Here is a 20,132-nt window from a genome sequence, read left to right as displayed (position 1 = left end):
TCACTTTCAAAGAAAATTCCTCCGTTGTTCCCGATGAATTGGTGGGATCGTGAGTACTGAGAAGTAACGCGTTTATTATTTGTTTATCACATGCTCGCTAATTACGCTTCTAATCTTGTCTATACAAGGACTGGTTTTTGTTTGGAAACAGTGGCATTTTTGATATTATCTTTAAGTTTAAGTCCGTTTGTCGTTGATGGATCCATTTGAGAACTCATGTAGATGTTGATTTATTTCCATTCCCAGAGATAACATATATGCCCGCGTTATGGGTACCTCCTGCAGTCTTTAAAGAGCTGGCTTTATTTGTCAAGAGCTGTAGGTGTACGACACCAACAGGTGTTTTTCATTAGCTAATAATTTAAGACACGGTAAGCGCCTTGTCAAGTATGCTAACCGTCCATCTTCCTTGGTCGATTTTGTGGTCCGGGTGGCTCAGGGGTTAGAACACTAGGCTGTCGTAGCAGAAGGTTGCGGTTCAAATCTCACTGGTAGCAGAAGGATTCATGTCGTGAGTGAATGGCGGATACCGGTTGACTCAGCTGTGAATGAGTACCTGAGTCAATTTAAGGTCGGCTATGCTGATCATATTGCCTCCTACAGTATTCTGTATTCCTCCAGCCTTAAATGAAGCGCTCTAATACTCAAGGTTCTAATCCGAGTGGATTGACGCGTCAACGATTATTATTATTATGTGGTCGATTTGGTCAAGGGTTTGGTCATCTGGTGGTCCAGCTTTCATGAATGCGAGAATGTGGGATGTAATCAAAGAAGCGCTAATCGTTATTGTCATTCTTTCTATGGAGACTGTCGTCACCCCCTGTTTCCCGATGTATTAGCTCATTGCCGATTTATACGCAATATTTTTACATCATGTTGGGGCAGCGAATCGTAACTATATTATTCTGAGCTATAGCAACATGGTCTTTCATATTCTGACGTTTTCAATGTTGATTGATTCTATGAAATCAGATAAATGGAAATATCAAGGTACGTAGATTGACATCAAGGCATTCTCACGGTTTGGCTCCTTACATATCGTCATTAGTGGGCTAAGGCCTTGGATCTACCAAACAACCAATTTATCTATTTCGAAATAAAAAGGCACTTAACGTATAAAAATCAACTTTATTCATAGAATGAAATCCAACAAATAAAAAAAAACATTAATTTGACCTTTCGGGGCACAGCTTAGTATCTATTGCATCTTGATTATATCACGTTCACACCAGTGCAGATTTCGCTAACATTACTCGTAAAGTAGTCTTTTTACTTCCTTCCATTCACGTAGTGGTTTTGGATTCTAGTAGCTAACATCATTAGGTTAGGATTGGATTAACTACAGCTTCTCGAATGCACGTTCATTGGTCAACATCTCGCGGGTAATTCGCCACACCTGCTTCGCGGCGGCATCCAACGAGCTGGGAGTCTTACCTTTGAATAGATCCACGCTCGGCAAGAAATAGTGCGGACATCGTCGATACTGTAAACATGAGATCAGTTGCAAGAAAATGCCATTAATTCGATCCGCAATGCTGGTTTCGCTCCACTCGAAATCGCGCGGGTGCTTCTCGCACTCATACAAAAGCAGCGTTTTCAGGTGATATGATGTAATCGGATTGCCTGGGAGATCTAGGTGCCGATCACGTAACGTTTTCAGAATGCTCAGGCACCGTTTGCGGCAGCCCCCTAAGAAGCGATATGTGATTAGATATTCGATTAATAAGTTCCAATCTAAAATTGGACTCCCACACGCTACACGCTTAGGTTGCTTAGGTGAGATTAAGTTAACTACCTGGCGCTGAAAATATGGATCGCGGTCTGCAGTAATTTAGACAACTTACTACCTCATTGATTTTATAATTTTTTCTTTGATAAATCACAGGCATACTTTGTAGCTGATAGATTTATGATTACGTATGGGTAATTCGAGGTATCAGCCGGTTTGCCAATTGTAGTGTAGTATGTGCGTCATTGTCTAAGAATTCAACTTACCCACTAGCAAGCGATTCTCAGCCTCGAAAAAACTCACGGCCCATGCATCACCCTCCATCGCAGCATTCTTCCCTTGCAGTGTGATGCACTCCTTGGACAGCAAATCAAATCCTTCATGCTTCACTTCAGCAACTATACTAGGATGTGGCCATGGGATGCCCATTAGAGGCCAATGGGCAGCTGATCGTGGCCAAATTCCCGGGCATTTGAATGCGGGTGTAATTTGGACCACATATCGTTCTCTTATTCGAAGCTTGACCTCTGTGGTATCCGCAATCATCTTCACTACATCCCGATATATACTTTTATCGCATGCTTGCGCGACAAGAGTTTGAAAACGTGATCGCATTTTCCGTGCAGACAAGTATCCAGAGGCAGTGATGAATTCAACCCAAAGGGACATAGACCGCTTGCGGCCGTCACTTAGCTTCAGTACAGCGCAACCAGGAAGAGTTCCATCGTCGACAAAGTTGAAGACTCCCATTTGATTCAGGTACAGAACAATCTCGAATTCGTGAGGAGATATAACTTCCAATCCTTCGAATCTGAAAAACAATGATCGGGATTAATATTGAAGATACAGCTGAAATGAAAACTTGGAATGGTCTTAGCTAACAATTATCATCGAATCAGTCTAGTTGCGGTGCTCATGAATTTGGGAAGCATAAATTCAAGGTTAAGGTTCATTCGATTCTGAATATTGGATCTTCTATTATTTTAGCGCGAGCGGCAGCTGCATTCATTGTATCGAACCGGAAACAACGGAGAGTGTGGGATGATCTTTGCTTCCAAGTACAATAGAAGAGATTAACATCGCGATTAGACAAAAATGAAGTTCGAAGATACAAAATTTAACTTTTATATTTTCTTTTGTTGTCTAATGGAGTCCTTAGCTCGAATCCAGTTGTCAGGTCGCACCAAATGAGGAGAATGTGTCGAATTATTTTGGAACATACACATATTATTCAAAACGGACCTGTTTTCGGTTCATCTAGAGGAAAAGGATGCAAAATGAGGGAGGCACTTTCCTCCCAATTAGTACGATATGGTCTCCTTCAATTAATTTTTCTTAATTAGAAATGAGTATTTGATCAGCCTAGACTGGAACTATGCTATTTTGTTGATTAAAATTCGCAACCAGATTATATTAGTGAATAATTCCACCATGACTAAGAGCGCTGGAGTGAGGAAACATTCGATTAGTTGCCGCTCTCCCAGGTGAAACCAGTCCAGTTTTTATTACTTTTTAATGCTATATAATGTAGACTTGCGTTTGCTCTTTTGCTAAATTCATCACAATAGTACGCTTCATTAGATACCTGTATAGATGGCGGACAATTCACGAAGGCAACGAGAAGCCAATGCTGAAGAAAATTTTAGAAATCGATGAACAGGCAACATTTTCCACATAGTGTCAAAAAGACTGATACTACGATATGAGGGGTGTTTTTGAAGTTTTGCCAAAGTGATTGGAATTTTATCAGTGTATTGATGATGGTGTTGAGGTATCACCATTTGAGTGCAACTGTCAACAAAAGCAAAACAATCGAGATAGACTTTCTGTTCGTTACTGCAGATAGGAAGAGTGCGATGACCTGTCAGACTGAAATTTTTAGTTTTGTTAGGATTTATATTCAGTCTAACTTTGCTTGGCTCCTTCTCCAAATTCAGAGCCAAGGTCCATGACTTCATGAGAGAGCAAGTAACATTGCAAAATGAAGTCGTTAGTGTCCCCTAGTAAAGGCAGCATTTACATCATCAGCTATAATGAGAAGAAAAACTGTGATTTTACCTCGATGCAGCACATGACATTTTGCGCCATTATTTGTCGTTCTGATTATAGCTATTATAGTAGTTTCGCCGGAACACTCGCTGAGCAGGTGGACTGGTCATCTGAACTCCGTAAACTGGTTCACAATGACACGAAGGGTGTTAAAGTGGTCAATGCAGGAGAATGTAGAGCCAAAACTAACTTGCTCTCTGTCGAGGTGTTCCTTGATGCTTTTCAGGATGCTTTCATCTAATATTCTTGCGACAGAAGATAGCACGCAAATATCCATTGAGTTGTCTTTGGAACCTTAACGACCATTTTCTATTTTCATTCACTGAAAATGAGTAGAATTAACAATTCCGCAGGGACTGCGAGAGCTGCAGAGGAACACCGTCAAGGTTAGTGGCTTTATTTCGTTTGAACGGGTTCTTGACCAGACTCAGAATTGTGGTTATGTGCTGCTTCCACTTTTCAGCTATTCTTTGTTGTGACTGAGAAATCTCCCCTTAGCCTCCGTCACAATACCGTCGAGTGGTTTACGTTTACCCTGAAGTTCTTTTTTGATGACAACTCGCTCGCAATAAAGAGTAACAGAGCTCTCAGTTCCTTAAGTTTTTCGATCTGTCTTCACTTTCCCCAACGGCCAGGTCTTGCATTGTCTTTTTGGGACATTACCATTGACTCTACCCGTACCAAAGATAAAGGCATTTTGATGGGAGGCAAGTGCTTATCAATATTCTAAGCCGGGTTTAATAGAGCTGGAGATGTTTGTATTAGTAACGAAGTTTGCCTACTGCTGGACAACCTCTGAGTTGCGAAGATGATTCAATTTGGGCCGAAACTCCGTTTCTTTGCGGGCGAAAGTAGTAGCGACACGCAAGCGACGGTAAGGGCATCAGATCACGATGACCAAGACCGCGTCACCCCATTACATGCTAAAGTAAGCTATTGTCAGAGCCCACACAAAAATGGTTAGCAGAAAAACTTTGAGTATATTCTTGAACTCTAATTCGCAAGACATGACATAAAATATTGCTGCGAGAGAAGTTGCAACCCTTAGTAAGCCTGAGAACACAAATCAACTTTCAACATTAGCCGGAGTGTAGGAGAAGGTCTCCGGACGAGGATTGCCTCTTGCTTGGGAATCCTTCTCTTTCAAACCTTTTTATTTCATTGCTGGCATCTTAGCTTCCAATTTTTGAAGCTGAATTTCCAAAGAATTCTCAAACTATGCACTTTGATTACCTTTTCTTTGTGCTACTTTAATTCATGTTTGATATGATCCCAGGTAACTGGGATCTTGGCAAATAATGATTTGTGACTCGTATGAAATTTACATTGGTTCATGAATGAAAACTTATCGCGCGAAACCTTGGCACTTTTGAGAAAATGTTCTTTCCAATTCCTATCTTGGTTCGGCTCTTTTAGATTCGTTCCTTCAGGGAGATTTTTGTTAGCTGCTGTGTTAGCTTAAATTAGGTGAAAAACTTTCGAGCTCATTGAAGAATTGCTCTCTTACAAGGACGTTTCGGATTCCTTAGATTTCCTTAGAATAAATGGCACTTTTGTTGGCAGCCGATAGAATCTATTTCAGTTTTCAAAATCTGTTCCGCTCGAAACGTCCCACCATAGGGCCAAACTCTTACTGTACTAGGCACTGATATTGATTGTCCTCATGTACTTCTCCGAGACTTGGGTTCACTTAGCCGCGTTCAAGAGAAGAACCCTCCAAAGAATCTTTGGCCCCAACATGGGGATGGGCGATCCCGTAGGCTATATAGGGACGAAATTCATGTGTGATATCACGATCGTCTAGTTATGAATATGATGGAACTGAACAGTCCTGCTCAATATATTGCGATGGGTGAATCACTGATGATTCAACCCGGAAAGTCTACAAGGGCAATATTCATGATCGAAAAACAAGAAGAAAGCATATCAGACCTTGCCTGGGATAGAGCAATGGCGTAAGCCAAGAAGCCAGTACATCGAATTGATGGATCTCTGCGTAAAACCGGAATATCTGAAGTTCTCTACAAAGGATGCTACTTGTTGCGCCATCTGTGATGCTGATAAAATGGATGCTACTACTACTCTTATGCTATTTAGAAAAAAACGGTAAGTAGCTAATAGGGTGATGTCGTACTTAGATGCTTATATGTCCATTTTCGCTACAGTCAACTCTGGTCACAACTATCAAAGAGTGTCGAAAAACTGGGAAGAGAACGATTCCATTCAAAGTTAGCAGCGGAAAGTGAATGGAAGAACGCAGGACTAGCTAGGTTAGACCCGCGCGGTGATGTGTTAATTGTATGGGAGTTCCATGAGAAAGAGATGAAAAATAGTTTATTTCGAAGACAATGACTTTGAAGGTTTCGATTAAATGATTTATTCAAGTGTTTGTCAGGGAAAAATACATCGTGTCAATGAAAGTTTGTCTCTTTCTGGATGACATGGCTACACTTGGTTGAGTTCGAACAGGACTCTCCTAGGAACTAATAAGATTCTTGATAGGTTTTCGCATTATTTTGCGCAATTCTTGCTGTTTGTGCAGGAGTATTACACAAACACAAACTTAGCCAATTCAAAGTTTTTTTTCCAAATTATTAGGTATTTTCTCCAGATAATTGAGTAGCAGTGGGATTGGTATCTTGATTTATCTTGATTTGACGATTCAGCCGTGAATGAATACCTGAGTGAAATCACACACAGCTAATATTCAGCACCACACAGGTTGATAGGGCGAACGACAGAAGCTGGTTAGTGCGTCAATCACGAAGGACGCCAGTTGTGGGCTCCATTTCATCCAAGTGGGGCTGATGCACGGAGCAATTTCATAGCACAGTTTGTCATTAGCTGAAAACACTGACTTGAAGTTCTTGAATCGCTTGGTTCTGAATAAATCATGTTAAAATCTTACAGGTTTAGAGAATGAAGAACGGTACAGCGTCTGGTTTCATAGGACTTGGAAAAGTTTGGTAAAAGTTAATAGAAGAAACTTGTGTCCGGATGCTTTAGTAGTTAGAGCGCTTAGTTGTCACAGCGGAAAGTCGAGGTTGAACTCTTAATGGTGGCAGAGATATTTGTAGCTTCACTGGATGCCGGATGCTAGTCGAATCAATTGCGAATGAGGGTAATAATCACGGACGAGCGCAATGCTCACTACATTTTCATCTACAGTTTACAGTAGTGTGCCGTTCCGGTCTTGAATGAAGTGCTCTAACACGCTTCAAGGTCCAGGTCCAATTTGACTGTCGCGCCAACGATTATTATTATTATTTGAAGAAACTTACTTGATTAAATTAGCGTATGACAACACGAAATGTTAAATGCTTTTATGTCCATTAAAGTAGAACTTCGGACCATTTAAAATTTGAATTGGGACCTTATTCATTTATATCAATCTATCTTGCTCCGACTATCTTGCATCAGGACTGTTCAGCTCCGTTATCATTTTTGGTGTAACAGCCTGTTTCAAGTCTTCCGAGATATATTACTTCTACAATTATTTGTTGGAATCAGAGATTGAGGCATCTAATTGGAACGGGTTAGTATCGATTTACATCGGTTGAGTTCTCTCACCACTTCAATGGATCTTCTGATTTTCTGGGATTTTCTCCTATCGAAGGGATTCAAGTAGGCTACCAATTATGAGTCATCCGAAAGCTGCTTCAACCTTTGATAGCTGATTTAGCACCTATAGCCCTATCAAATTATATTCTCCCATTAACCCTAGTAATTCCTGCACAATGCAAAACGCGAGGGTAAAAGGCGAGTTTTCTGCTTTGTGGAACAGAAATAAACCGACTTGTCTTCCAAGTTGGAGATTGGGCACAGCATACATATTATTGCCTTTAAAGCCAAAACTGAGGCTCAGATTGAATCGGAAATACAACGTTAATAACAGTAATGAATTTGGAACCTGGAGCGTGCGCTTCCTGTCAGAACTGGCTCTCTTAAAACACACATCGAACAGGTTGAAAAGTACGATGGCGGTACAGGAAACGAAATTATTGGGCAGTGATGTGTTTGACTCTCGAGAGCATGCTATAGCTAAAAGCTGTTAAAAGTTTGCAGAGAATGGGGCATCACAGACTAATCAATGTATATTCTCCAATGGATGGCAATGAAGATCAGTAAAAGATGAATTCTACAGACGCTTTAAGTAAGGTTTGTTTTATTGCATACGATGTGAAAACAGTACTCGGCGACAATGCAAAGATCGGAAAGGAGCTGGCTCGCCATGAGATTACCGCATTTTCCACGATATTATTAACTAAAACGGAAACAAGCAGGCAAAATTCGCTTGAAGGAAAAACGTGAAATTTCCATAGAATTATGTCTTTCACTGAAAAATTCAAAAGAGAACGTGGGCCTTACCAAATTGTACAGTGAAAAGAAATAGCACCGAAATAGGCTGGAGCTTTAGGAGGATAAATCCTGCAGACACTGAAATGTTGCCCGATAGCATTGATGTGAAGTGGAGTCTCTCTAAAAATATTATTGACGAAAATCAGGGAGGGCTGCGTGGAATGTCAACGACCGATCGGATATCATCAGTGGCATTCATCAAATTTTATTTGACTTCAAAGAGGCATGCGGTAACATCGACCCCCAGTTAAAACTTGCCGCTACAAATACATGCTATCGAGTACTACCTGTGGTTCACATCGGAACACCGGACATGCCCCCGTAATCAGCCGGTGCATATGGATCTGATGAATCTACTTGCATACAGTATTATGCTGCTGTCCGTGTATTAAACCAGTACCATTACAGACCAATCAGAAATCAGATCCAACGTTCCGAACGCCATTCCATACATTCTGCGCTGGTCGTTCTTTGCCAGCTTTTCCATTGATAGGTTTCTAGAACCGCGGATGGCATCCACGTTTCAAAGAGAGACAATTTACATGTTTACCGTGCATTATCTTCGACATCCATAGGAAAACAATGCCCTGCAATATGTTCACTTGCCATGAAAGAGAGTTCATTGGGGCACAAAACCAAAATGGTCTCAAAGAATCTCACTGGAAGGTTTCTCTTCTTATGTGGATAGGTTCTGAGTTGTTGGTACATTCAGAGATGAGGTTGTTTGCTACCCTTTCATGACTGTTGCCAAAAGCTTTATTAGCTTTTTGGGTCATCTCAGACGTAGGACATCAACAGCTAGGTATCAAAGATGCTGGCAAAATCTTTAGCGTTGTTGATATGGCAACTCGAGAGATTCCTTTGGCCTCTAGTTGCTTGCTTTACAACTATTGTTCTTTTTCTTTAGCCTTTGTCCCGTTCACAAACGGGGTCGGCTCGTCGTGCTTGGTTCCGCCACTTGGTTCTATCAAATTTTAAATCCCCATCCAGCGTATCAAGTCGCCGTTGTTTTGGCCGGCCTTTTGGTCGTTAACCATCGACTTGATGTTCAGACCAATATTTGCAAGTGAATTCTCGTTAGCGCGAATTACGTGACCATACCATCGAAGATGCCTCTCTCGCAGTTTTTCCAAAATCGGTGCAACACCATATCGATCACAGATATTCTCATTTTGGATGTGATGAAAACATGTCACGCCACTATTCCAACGCAAAATCTTCGTCTCCATTACCTTTTGCACTTTCGATCTTCAAATAGAATGTGGTTAGTCTCAAGGTGCACATTGATCCTTCCACTAGTAATGGGCGTTACGAATTTGTAGAAAGTTGATAGGGAAGTAATCGGTCTTGTGTCTGCTGGATTCTGCTCCGTGTCTTTTCCTCCAGTGAGGAAGTGTGGAAATTCTTCCGACCGGCTAATGACACGGTTTATGCTATATGGCCAACGACCGTATATACTGGCGAATTTTTACCAGAAACTTTGCACCCGATCCAAACCAGGGCCCTTTCAATTCTTCCAGTTGTTCGAAGCTCGGGATACCTCTGCTTCAGCGGTAACCCCCAAAATCCACCCCAATATTGTTTTGATTCGGTTGTCGAAAACTGTACCCCTTCGAAGCTCTGTTGGGATTCCTTGAGTGATCTGAAAAAGCTCCATTGTTCCTCGCGTACGTTGCAAACATTTGGAGTGACTTAAGCCATATCGTTGCAAAACTGCATACAAAATAAGATTTCTGACCGGAATGTCAACTTCTGATGTTTCACTGGGTAATACGCAGTCGAGACTCAATCTCAATATTGATTTAAGATAGAATTCTAGGAATTGCTAGAGACGCAGGAATGTCTGGTTTATGTGAAGGATCCATTTCGAAAAATTCTTTACAAGGCCTTTGAAATTCGTCCTGAACCTCAGCGGAGAGCCTGACGGTGAAGAAGAGTGCTTCGCGAATACTGAAACTGTTGCCTATAGTGCGGCAAGATGTTATTGACGCCATTGCCCCATCGACCCTTGGTTACAAGCTTCCGCGGTGACCACAGGCCGAACGACCTCTTTTGTTTCACTACAAGTAATAGAGCAGTACTGATCTGCAACCAAACGCTTGACGAATCTTTATTGCAACAAGGGGCGGTAAGAGATTGCCCTTTACAAAGAGATTCATTGCCTCAGTCCTTCTTCCGCTGCCTACGCAAACCGTATTCCTGATCATCGTGGCGTCTATATGTCAAACCTGCGCACAATTAGCGGTTTCGACACCATGCTATCCACTACGGGAACCCGACCAAATTATTAAATCAGAACTCCTGCAGATTATCCGTACCGGGCCTTAAACCTCTTCTTTTTATCATTAGAAGGGAGTGCGTTTAGGATGTTTATGATTAAGCTTATCAGAACTGTCAACTGCTCAGGTAAAACTAAAAACCAGGCAACAATAGGCAGACACTAACATTATTCATTGAATAATCATATTGATGATGGATGAATAGATAATAGTAGATCCTAATGAGAGGCTGCAATAAAAATCCTTTTAGATCGTAGTCCATGTGGATGATCGAAATAGAGCGCGAAGGAAGCTCTGGTGAATCTTGACAAGGTAGCAAAGGAAATTGGACTGAAAATAAACGAAAAGCGGACCAAAATCATGGGATGGAACAAGAAACACAAGTCAAATATTTATGAATTATACTAAACCAAAAATTACTCTGGAAACGCAGTGGAAACCACAAATAGAATTGCACCCCGGCGATATTACTTTGGATATTTACTACAATAGGTCCTTCAGGGATTAACCCATCTCCATCAGCACATACAGATGCAAGCAAGGAGGGTGATCTTTAGAATGGCCAGGAGTATCAGTGAGGCGAGGAAAAACTCAAATGAAAGGAAAATTGATATTCTTTCTAGGTGGCATCCCGAATTACTGATACCAAGAAATTACATACAACGAGGATTGATTTTGATAAGAAGTTTGAAATACGTTGGAGCAGAGCAAACTGGGAGGGCGTAGCTGTGGCATACAACTTAAACCAGCAACTGATCACGTAGAACACTTACGGATCACTCGCAGCAGAGGGAGCGGGCGTCGGGCTCATCGATTCAAGCAAAATGTACCTGGAGCCAATAGGTAAACACACTACAATATAACAGGCGGAAATATACGCTATAAACAACTGTGCTTCCTTCAATCTCGAAAGGAACGATAGAGGACAGAACACTGCTATTCTGACGACAATCAAGACACTCAGATCCAACCAGATGAACTCTAAACTGTTATGCGAGTGCCTTGAAACCGAGCACGCTAGCCTTGCGCAATATGGTCTGAATACTCTGAGCTCCAGGTCATGGTCAGGTCAGGGAGCAAGGACGCCTCTACCCGGACTAGAACCCTTCTGCGGAATCGCAATCGGGTTCGTGGCTATGGCATTAAAAAATAAAGAAGAACGACTAAGGCTGAGCGAACTATACTGTGCGAACCCACCAGGAATGAAGCAGTCCAGGGTGTTTCTGAAGGGGTACGAACAAAAGCGCTCAAAGAAATTCACCGAAAAGAATGCCCCGATCATAGTGGGAATGCTCACCGGTCACGACTAAACGATCACCTAGGGAAGCTGGAGATATCTACGGACGCTGTCTGCAGGTTCTGCACTTATGCAAAGTAGGTCGAGGCACCTGGAAAATATTTAATACCAGATGTCAAGTTGAAATATTTGAGAAGTAGGGAATATATTAGAAATTTTTATGATTCTAGGCTTGCTTGACATTAACGTTTTTAACGTTTTTAAAATCATTTTTATTTTTAAGAAATAGGTAACAATAGTATATGGATTGGAAAAATGAACAATAAAAAACAATCTTTTAAAATAACAAAAATAACTTAAATCTAATGGCCACTGTGGGCTCTCAAAATTTTTGAATAACGATTTACAGACAGAGAAGAGAAACAGTAAGAAATGAAAATCTAATTTTACAATAAGTTGTCGGGAAATGGTCAAAAACCCGACAGAATTCACTTGGCCTTAGTGGCAAATAAAGAAATATAAAAAGTAATAATAAATATTTAATCGCTTCAAAAGACACTTTTAACTTAAATTATTGTTCTTAAAACTATCATAATTATAGATTTTATATTACACATTTTTTCTTTTTTTTTTAAAATAACATCCAAAAAAAAAACAAAGAATAATAACGTATGTATTTATAAGTTACAACTGGAGACAAAATCAGCACCCGTTCAATGTATACATATTTACAAAGCCCCACCAAGAAACAAATAGCAGGACTGAGCACGACCACCGCTAACCGGCATCCCGCAGCCACCAGTACCAAGATTTCTCTTTTTCATCCCGCTTAATGCCAATTGCTCTCGCTCTGGAGTATCTCCAGTCGAATCCCGGAGCCCCCACTGTCAAATTCGGGGGGTATTCTATCCTTTTGTCCGTGGCCCGCCTATGTATATGATACATAACCGGATCACCGGCAGAATCAAGAATTAGACCATTCCTGTTAAGATACACGAACGCTTCGGGAGGAATGAAGCCTGTCGTGAGAGTTTTCTCGAAATACCCATCATTTGGGTAGAACGGCTGCGAAACCCAAGGGTTTTCACCATGCGAAGCAGATCGCACTATATGATTCCGAATCAATCTGACGATAACTGTATCGATTCTTGGCACAGCAGCAGCTGCATACATCACTTCATTAGTTACATAGTGCTCATAGTTTGACGAAGCAGTCCTATTAAGCCCCGTGCAAGCACGCAGACATTTCCTTTCAAAGATCCTTATTTTCTCCATTTGGCTAGCACTCAAATTAAACCAGATAGCACACCCGTAGGTAAGCACCGGTCTAACCAAAGTAAGATAGCAAATAATCTTAACCTTCCGGCTAAGATGTGGAGCATAAAAGAGTCTTCGAAGAGACATGAATGCCTTGCGAGCGCTTTCTAGCGCGACTTTAACGTGCTCGTTAAATTGTAGACGCTCGTCAAGACGCACACCCAGGTATCTAACGCACTTCTTATGAGGAATGCGCTCTGAACTATCCTCGTTCGCGACAATGTGGAAATCTCTCCAATTCCTTTTCAAGTTCCTACTGGCATACGCCAAGGAATTTCGAAACAGAATCGTTTCACACTTTTGCGCATTGATTTTCATCCGCCAACTGTTCGTGAAGAACTTAATATCATTGAACATCTTCTGAAGTTCAACTTGCACCTCAGTTACCTTCTTGTGCGCCGTGTAGGCTATCAGATCGTCAGCAAAGGCAACCAACGACCTTTTAGGAGATTTATTAAAATCGAAAGAATTGAGCAATTCGCCGGCAAATACCGCAAAAAGTGTAGGCGCAATCACTGTCCCTTGCTGTAATCCATTCAGAACATGAAATTCTCTGTTAGTAGTGAGATTTCCGTCCGTAATAACAAAGCACTTGCCATACAGCATACTACACATCATCGCTACGAGGTGACTGGGAAACTCATTCTTCAGGAGCCTGAAAATCAGTCCATCCAACCAGACGGTATCAAAGGCTTTCTCCATGTCTATAAGGCAAGCGCCTACGCACTCACCATTGTTGATCCGCCAGCAAATATCAGACGTTACCTTCGTTATTGCATGTATTGTCGAATGTCCAGATCGAAATCCGAATTGCGCGTTCGGCAATAATTCCTTCTTCTTGATATGCCCGTTCAAGGCATTCAATACCAAAACCTCAAACACCTTGCTGATGTTAGGCAGCAAACTGATTGGGCGGTAGCTTTGAGGGCTGGATGAATCCTTCCCTCTCTTTAAAATCGGGAATACTCGGGCTTTCTTCCATTGTCCTGGAAAGAAGAAATTGTTCAATAAATTATTGAACAAAATGCAAAAATTACGAATGGCAATGTCTGGTAAATGCCTGAGGACCACGTTGGGAATGCCATCCATACCGGATGATCTCTTATTGTTTACTCTTCTGAATATGGAAGTTAACTCAACACATGAGACAAAGTAATCAAGCAGATTATCACTCGGTATGAGATCAGCCTGCAACGCAGAGCTAAATTGGAGAACTGTGGTGCCGTTCAGGCTATATTTGAAATTGTGGACATCTCGTTCTACAATTTCCGAAAGTCGCGTTGGCTCTAAGTCCGTTCTGGGCCGATGCACCGATTCAAAGTGCTCCCCTATAAGTTCGAGTTTCAGAGCATCATCCATCACGATGTAATTGCCTTGCGCATCAGCAGTTACACTATTCGTGTCTATACCTGAGTCAATAAGGTGTTGTATCTCGCTGCCACCGACTTTAATTCTCGGCACAGTTATTCGTGACTTCTTCCGGAATAACGTATTTATCTTAGTAAACATGGAATCTGGATCGCTTGGTGAAATACCCTTTAACTTCTCCCGCCACTGGGAGTTCACTTCATTTACGTAATGTTGACGGATAAGATCCCGCGCGATCTTTAGAAGTGATTTGAACTCAACCAATATGGGATGATGATAGTCCCCATATCTCCGATAGATTTTGTTGACGCGAGTGAGCAGAAGGCTTTTCACTTTTTTCAACCGTTTTATGGCTGCAGTTTCATATCCTTCCATATTATTGCGAGGTTTAATTTTAGGGACGACTTGTTCAATTGTTTCCAGCGTCAAGTTCTCCAGCTTGAGAAGATACTGAAGTATTTCCTCGTTGCTCAAGTTCCTGTCACCTGGTGCAATTGTACTATCGTTTTCCCCATCAAGAGGTGGGCATTCCTCTCGATATCCCCGAATAAACCTCTCTTGGAATTTCTTCCAATTTGTTTGTTTAAAGTTCAGCCTGTGGACACCACTGTCCATCGGCAGAAGGCGAACTCTTCGTCCATCAAACAGAACTTCAATAAGAATAGCGTTATGATCGCTATCGTAAGGAAGAGTCTGTAGTTTCCGTTGAGGATTCCTAAAATTAAAGTTCAAGCGCGCGTCAGCAATGCACAAATCCAGATAGGAATTTGCCCTGGGCCAGGTTGGACTCTCTGACCCATATAATTCGCATTTATACTCTATCTGGTATTGCTCTATCCAAGATTTGAGGAATACCCCTCTGGGATTGTTTGTGGCGTTTAGCCACGAGGTATGCTTAGCATTCAAGTCGCCAGCTATAATATAGTAATTATGCAGCCTATTCAGTTCGAGTATCGTAAACAGAGAATGGAATTCCTCCCTGAACTTGGCTCGGTTGTTTCCCACTGCATAGACTGACAGAATGTATAAATTCCCTCCTCTAGGCAGTGAAAAAAGAATACATGAGACTTCGATACACTCAAAGGTTTCAAATTCAGGCCTATTAATATGCCTGAAACGATAATGGCGACCCACAAGTATTCCGGTACCACCTCCCCCATCACAATTTCGTCTATCGTTCCTCACGAATTCAAAATCCTTGAATGTTATCGAATGCCTCGGATTGAGGTGGGTTTCTGAAATCAAGACTATGTCAGGCTGTTGTCTGGCAGCGAAATCAAGGAGCTCCGCTCTTCGATGGATTCCTACGATGGAATTCACATTAATCGCGATGATCCGGAGACCATTCAGTGGTACCGCTGTGACTGCAGACCTAGCAGCGGGCATGCTGTTTGTGTAAATATTCTGTTATGCTATTTATTTTTGTATTGTGTACGTGTAGCGTATGCTGCATGTTTTCACACATGGTTAGTATTTTATTGAGGATAGTGTTCATCCCGCCACTTGCATCTTGTTGGGGCTTCTTAGCTCCCCCTTGTCGAACTACTTCTGCAAATGGGATCCCCGAGACGATTGGTGCCGAAGGGACGGTACCATCCAACGCCGCTGATACCTTCGTTTTTTGGGCCGATCTCGGAGCTTGCTGCCTTGTGACCTTAACATTGCGGTATGCAGGACATCCACGGTACGAAGCCGGATGCCCTCCGCTTCCGCAGTTAACACAGAAAGTTTTTTCCTTGCCATCTGCTTCAGTCAGCGAACATTCAGCTGCGATATGGTCTTTCCCGCACTTTACACATCGTAAGGTCATTTGACAGTTCACTTCCAAGTGACCATAGCGCTGGCATCTTCGACACTGGACTATTTCGCCCCTTAGCAGGCGCTCAAAACGAATGGCCTGGTAATTAAGCGACCTGATGCCGATCAGATCGCTTCCCCGGCTCTCCGGGCTTATCTGCACGAGGAAGTGCGGCAGGATTTGTTTTTCCAAAACGGACCTCCTCGTACTAAACCGTGAAACTGAGAGGAACTTAACCTCAGTTCCCGTCTCCCGGAGCATTTTGAGCACCTCGTCGGGCTCTTCCTCCGCATCCAAGCCTTTCAGAAGGAAGGTTTGCACCTTCTCTTCCTTTGGAGTGTAGGTGAAGTGAGGAGCCTTCACTCGCTCGAGGACCTCCCGTGCTTTTTTATAATCTGCAATTTTATTGCATTTGACTTGGGCTCTCTCGGCCCCCGTCTTTTTAATAACAAAATTTGAGAGCCCCGCGCTCCTATTAAGTAGAGTGGCTAAATCTCTACCACCTAATTTATAAACATTAATGGGGGGCACCCTTTCCCCCTTTTCTTTATTTCGGGTGCTAATTGTATCCCCAGTCGGACCATTTTTTAAATTTTCACTCGTACTTGCATTATTTTTTAAATTTTCACTGGTACTTGCATTATTTTTAACATTATTTAACATTTTTTCTTGAGTTTTGTTTTTTTTCTTTAATTTTTTGGAAACATAGACCAAAAACTCACCCAATTTTCCATCTTCACTATTGCAACTTGCCTGGTTAGCATTCTCTTCTGGGACATTTCCCTCGCCACCGTTGTCGCCGACTCTCGTATCGTCTGCTTTACTGCTCTCTATGTCCTCCATACGGACAGATTCGCTGTCGAGAACTTGTTCGCCCTCAAGGCAGCCCGGTTCTTCCATGATTGCAAAAGTAGTCGAAGATAGCTTAACCTTTTTTCTGGCTACCTTTGGAGACGGCGGGCCCGCCTCCCCAGCCATTAGCTGCTCTGTAAGCTTTTCATTTTTTTTTATTAATGTTGTCATTTGCTTTTTGAAATCTTCGAGTGTCTTCGCCAGCTCGCCATTTCTCCTTTCAAGATTGGCTATCCTCACTTTGGCTATTTTCAAGTCTGGATGCTCCTCGTTGCGGACTCCACGACCGATCCGAGTGCCCCTAGACCTTATGGTGGGGGGCCGGTCTGGTCCGCCACCCGCCGGCGGCTCACCGCTCATTCCCGCCAAGCCAAAAAAAAACGAATGTTTTCTCAAAACTTTTTAAGGAAAAGTAACTTAGATAATAACTCAAAAGTAAATTAGTTTCGATTAAGTTTTAAATTATATATTATTAATTAAGTAATATAAATATCTTTTTATATTCTTGATAAAAGTTAATTTAATTTCAATTTTAAATTATTTTTATTAATAATATCAATTTGTAGACACGTCCGTTCTCTACAAATGTCAGCCTACTACTCCGGCTTGCTTGACATACTGTACTTAATATGTACACTATAACCTGTGAAAGGGACACACAAGTTCTTTTTAGAACGCAGTGCATCTTTAGAAAATAATAATAATAATAATAACGTGATAAATCAAACGAGTCGACAATTGTGTGCACTTCGAATCAGCTATCAGAAAGGACAACAATGAAAAAGGTGAAATTAACATGCTTTCCAGCAAAACAGAACCAATTCTAAAGAAATAAAAATGTACACGAAAACTTCGTCAGACCAAGGACCGATATCGGACTTCAGTGTCATTGAAGGAAAGTGATTATGATATCAGTGCGGAATTCTACGTGTTTTGGGGCTTTAGTTTGGGGTTACTTGCAGCAAGATGCATTGGAAGCTTTTTAAGGTGCTATCAAACGACAAATTTTCTTGCTACTACAAACAACTCCAGTCTGCTCTTTTATAGCCTTTTTGACGGTTTATGTTGCTGTGCCGTAAATACATAAGGCATACTTTGCTTCGCTATGTTGATCACGGGATTTTCAAAAGATCAACAACTATTGCAATGCGGCAAGACCTGGTCAATTAGATGGATCAGTTGTTTAGCGTGAAGAATCATCTAGACGGCAGATGCACTATGATTATCTATAATGTTTAAATACTCGTATCTATCCAAAATTCATTGCATCTTCATAAGAGGTTCCACAGAATGGGCATAGTGATCTCTTGCAAGTGCTGTTGATAGTGGAAAATTGAAAAACAAGTATGCAATACAACCGTGGCTCCGTCATTCCATAGCCTTGCAGAGGGATGTGGTTCCTCCATAACAACGGCAATCTAAATTAATAAGATGTCAAACTCGTGATCTTATAGTTAAAATTAGTGTGAGAATTATTGCAGTTTCCCGAAGATGATGGGAAGTCACCATGAACGTTAGTCAGGAGTTGTTATCTGCCTTCAGCTTATCATGCTTATTTTAAAAGTTATCCATCTTTTGCAAACTTTCCTTCTACGACTTTCCCCATCATAATTTTAACTAAACAAGGCAAAATTTACTGCAGGATTAAGGATAATCGTAGTTCATTCCCTCATTATATATCACAAATAGATTACTGAGATCATTACATCTAATACATAAATATACCCCAGCACTCCTGCCTTCACTCTATGGTAGCACCCACACCTACCGTCCATTATACTCCGTCAAGCTGGATATAAATCGTGGCTCTTGTATCTCAACTTCCTTAAGGATGTCCTGAACGATTTTGACGATTTCCCGAATTGCACTGGAAATTTTCAGCATTCGCGCCTGTACACGTTCCGCACTAAATTTGTTCAGTTGGTAAATCAGCTTGGACTGCGCCGCCACCATGTCGGGTGGCACCAACATTTCGCCGTTCTTTTCGCGAATTTCGCGATTCCGCTTTTCACTCCGATTCCACCGACCGATAACAATACTAAGCGAGCGAATCCGCTGAAATCGAGAAGTTTGATCACAAATCGCCGTCACCTCTTTTACATGCCATCACACTGAAAACCGTTGCGCGAAACAAGAGGTCGAAGCGGACGAGGCGCGGACCTAATCGCTTGTAACGCGCACTTCCAGCAGCGTCTTCCATGCGAGAAAACGGCTACACTGCAAAAAACTGGTCCAGCCAAATGGGGCGAGTGAACGGACGGACCTTCACCGGGATTTCCACTGCACTTGGAGCACAAAGGCAAATACACAAGCATCTCCCCTACGCGATGGAATCGCTATTGACCACCTCCTTCACTTTTCTACCCTCCACGGAATGCAACGAACAACACACTCCCACAAGCGAACGCACAGAACGCGAATCACTTCCCTTCCATTCATAAATTACAGCCACCACACCGCCGCACAAGGTCTCTAGATACTAACCGGGAAATAGATACGAAGTTGAAGATATAATGGAAAGCAGTAGTCGGGTAATGCAGTGCGGGTCGATGTTGGGCTTCTATACGTTTACTGTGGGGTGGTCCAGCAGATCGATTGTTCGCCACGCCTCTTCACCACAATGGAGGCCAGCATGGGAGGAGCTCAGTCGGAATTGAAATCGATATCTTTGGCATTCCAGCACTTCATGGATGTTATAAATGGGAGAAATTTATTTATTCCTGACAAGGGATGCATAACTTCTATTAGAGCTTTTATATCCCGACGAAATTGTCTTCCTTTTCAGATTATAAGGAGAGAATTTACAGTGCTGTTGGTAAATAAATCGCCATTAAGACCCGTTTTTCATAAATATAAATCCCAAGTATTTATTTTGCAAGAATATACTTTTTGGCTTGTCCGAACTAATTATAAGAAATTGATGATTGAGGATCAAGAAGTTGTTAAATGTCAAGAAATGTTGTTTCCTCTCTATCAAATTGAGGTGAAGTGCGCAAAAATAAATAAAACAAAATGGTTCCGAAAGTTGAATGCATTAAGAATGAGACTGTATTTTCACAATATTGAGAGGATCACCTTCGTTATTTACATACATGTCCCAAATAGGCACACGAGGTTATCACAAAAAAATGCAGGCCGAATTTT

At 41.8% G+C, this 20,132-nt stretch overlaps 1 protein-coding gene across 1 annotated transcript; it reads right to left on the bottom strand.

The window, feature by feature from the left end:
• Positions 1–1,108: 1,108 nt before the first annotated feature.
• Positions 1,109–19,461, bottom strand: LOC119657916 (protein mab-21-like). The gene is made up of 3 exons (XM_038065102.1): positions 18,757–19,461; positions 1,996–2,540; positions 1,109–1,689 (listed from the first exon to the last, which is right to left on the bottom strand). The coding sequence occupies exons 1-3, from the start codon at positions 18,957–18,959 to the stop codon at positions 1,340–1,342; spliced, it is 1,098 nt and encodes a 365-aa protein (XP_037921030.1). The 5' UTR covers positions 18,960–19,461; the 3' UTR covers positions 1,109–1,339.
• Between the last annotated feature and the right edge of the window lie 671 nt (positions 19,462–20,132).

The sequence above is a fragment of the Hermetia illucens genome, chromosome 5, assembly GCF_905115235.1.
Source record: "Hermetia illucens chromosome 5, iHerIll2.2.curated.20191125, whole genome shotgun sequence".
In the NCBI taxonomy this organism is placed as follows: domain Eukaryota; kingdom Metazoa; phylum Arthropoda; class Insecta; order Diptera; family Stratiomyidae; genus Hermetia; species Hermetia illucens.
Note: the sequence above shows the minus strand (reverse complement) of the source record. Positions and strands in the feature narration are given on the sequence as shown.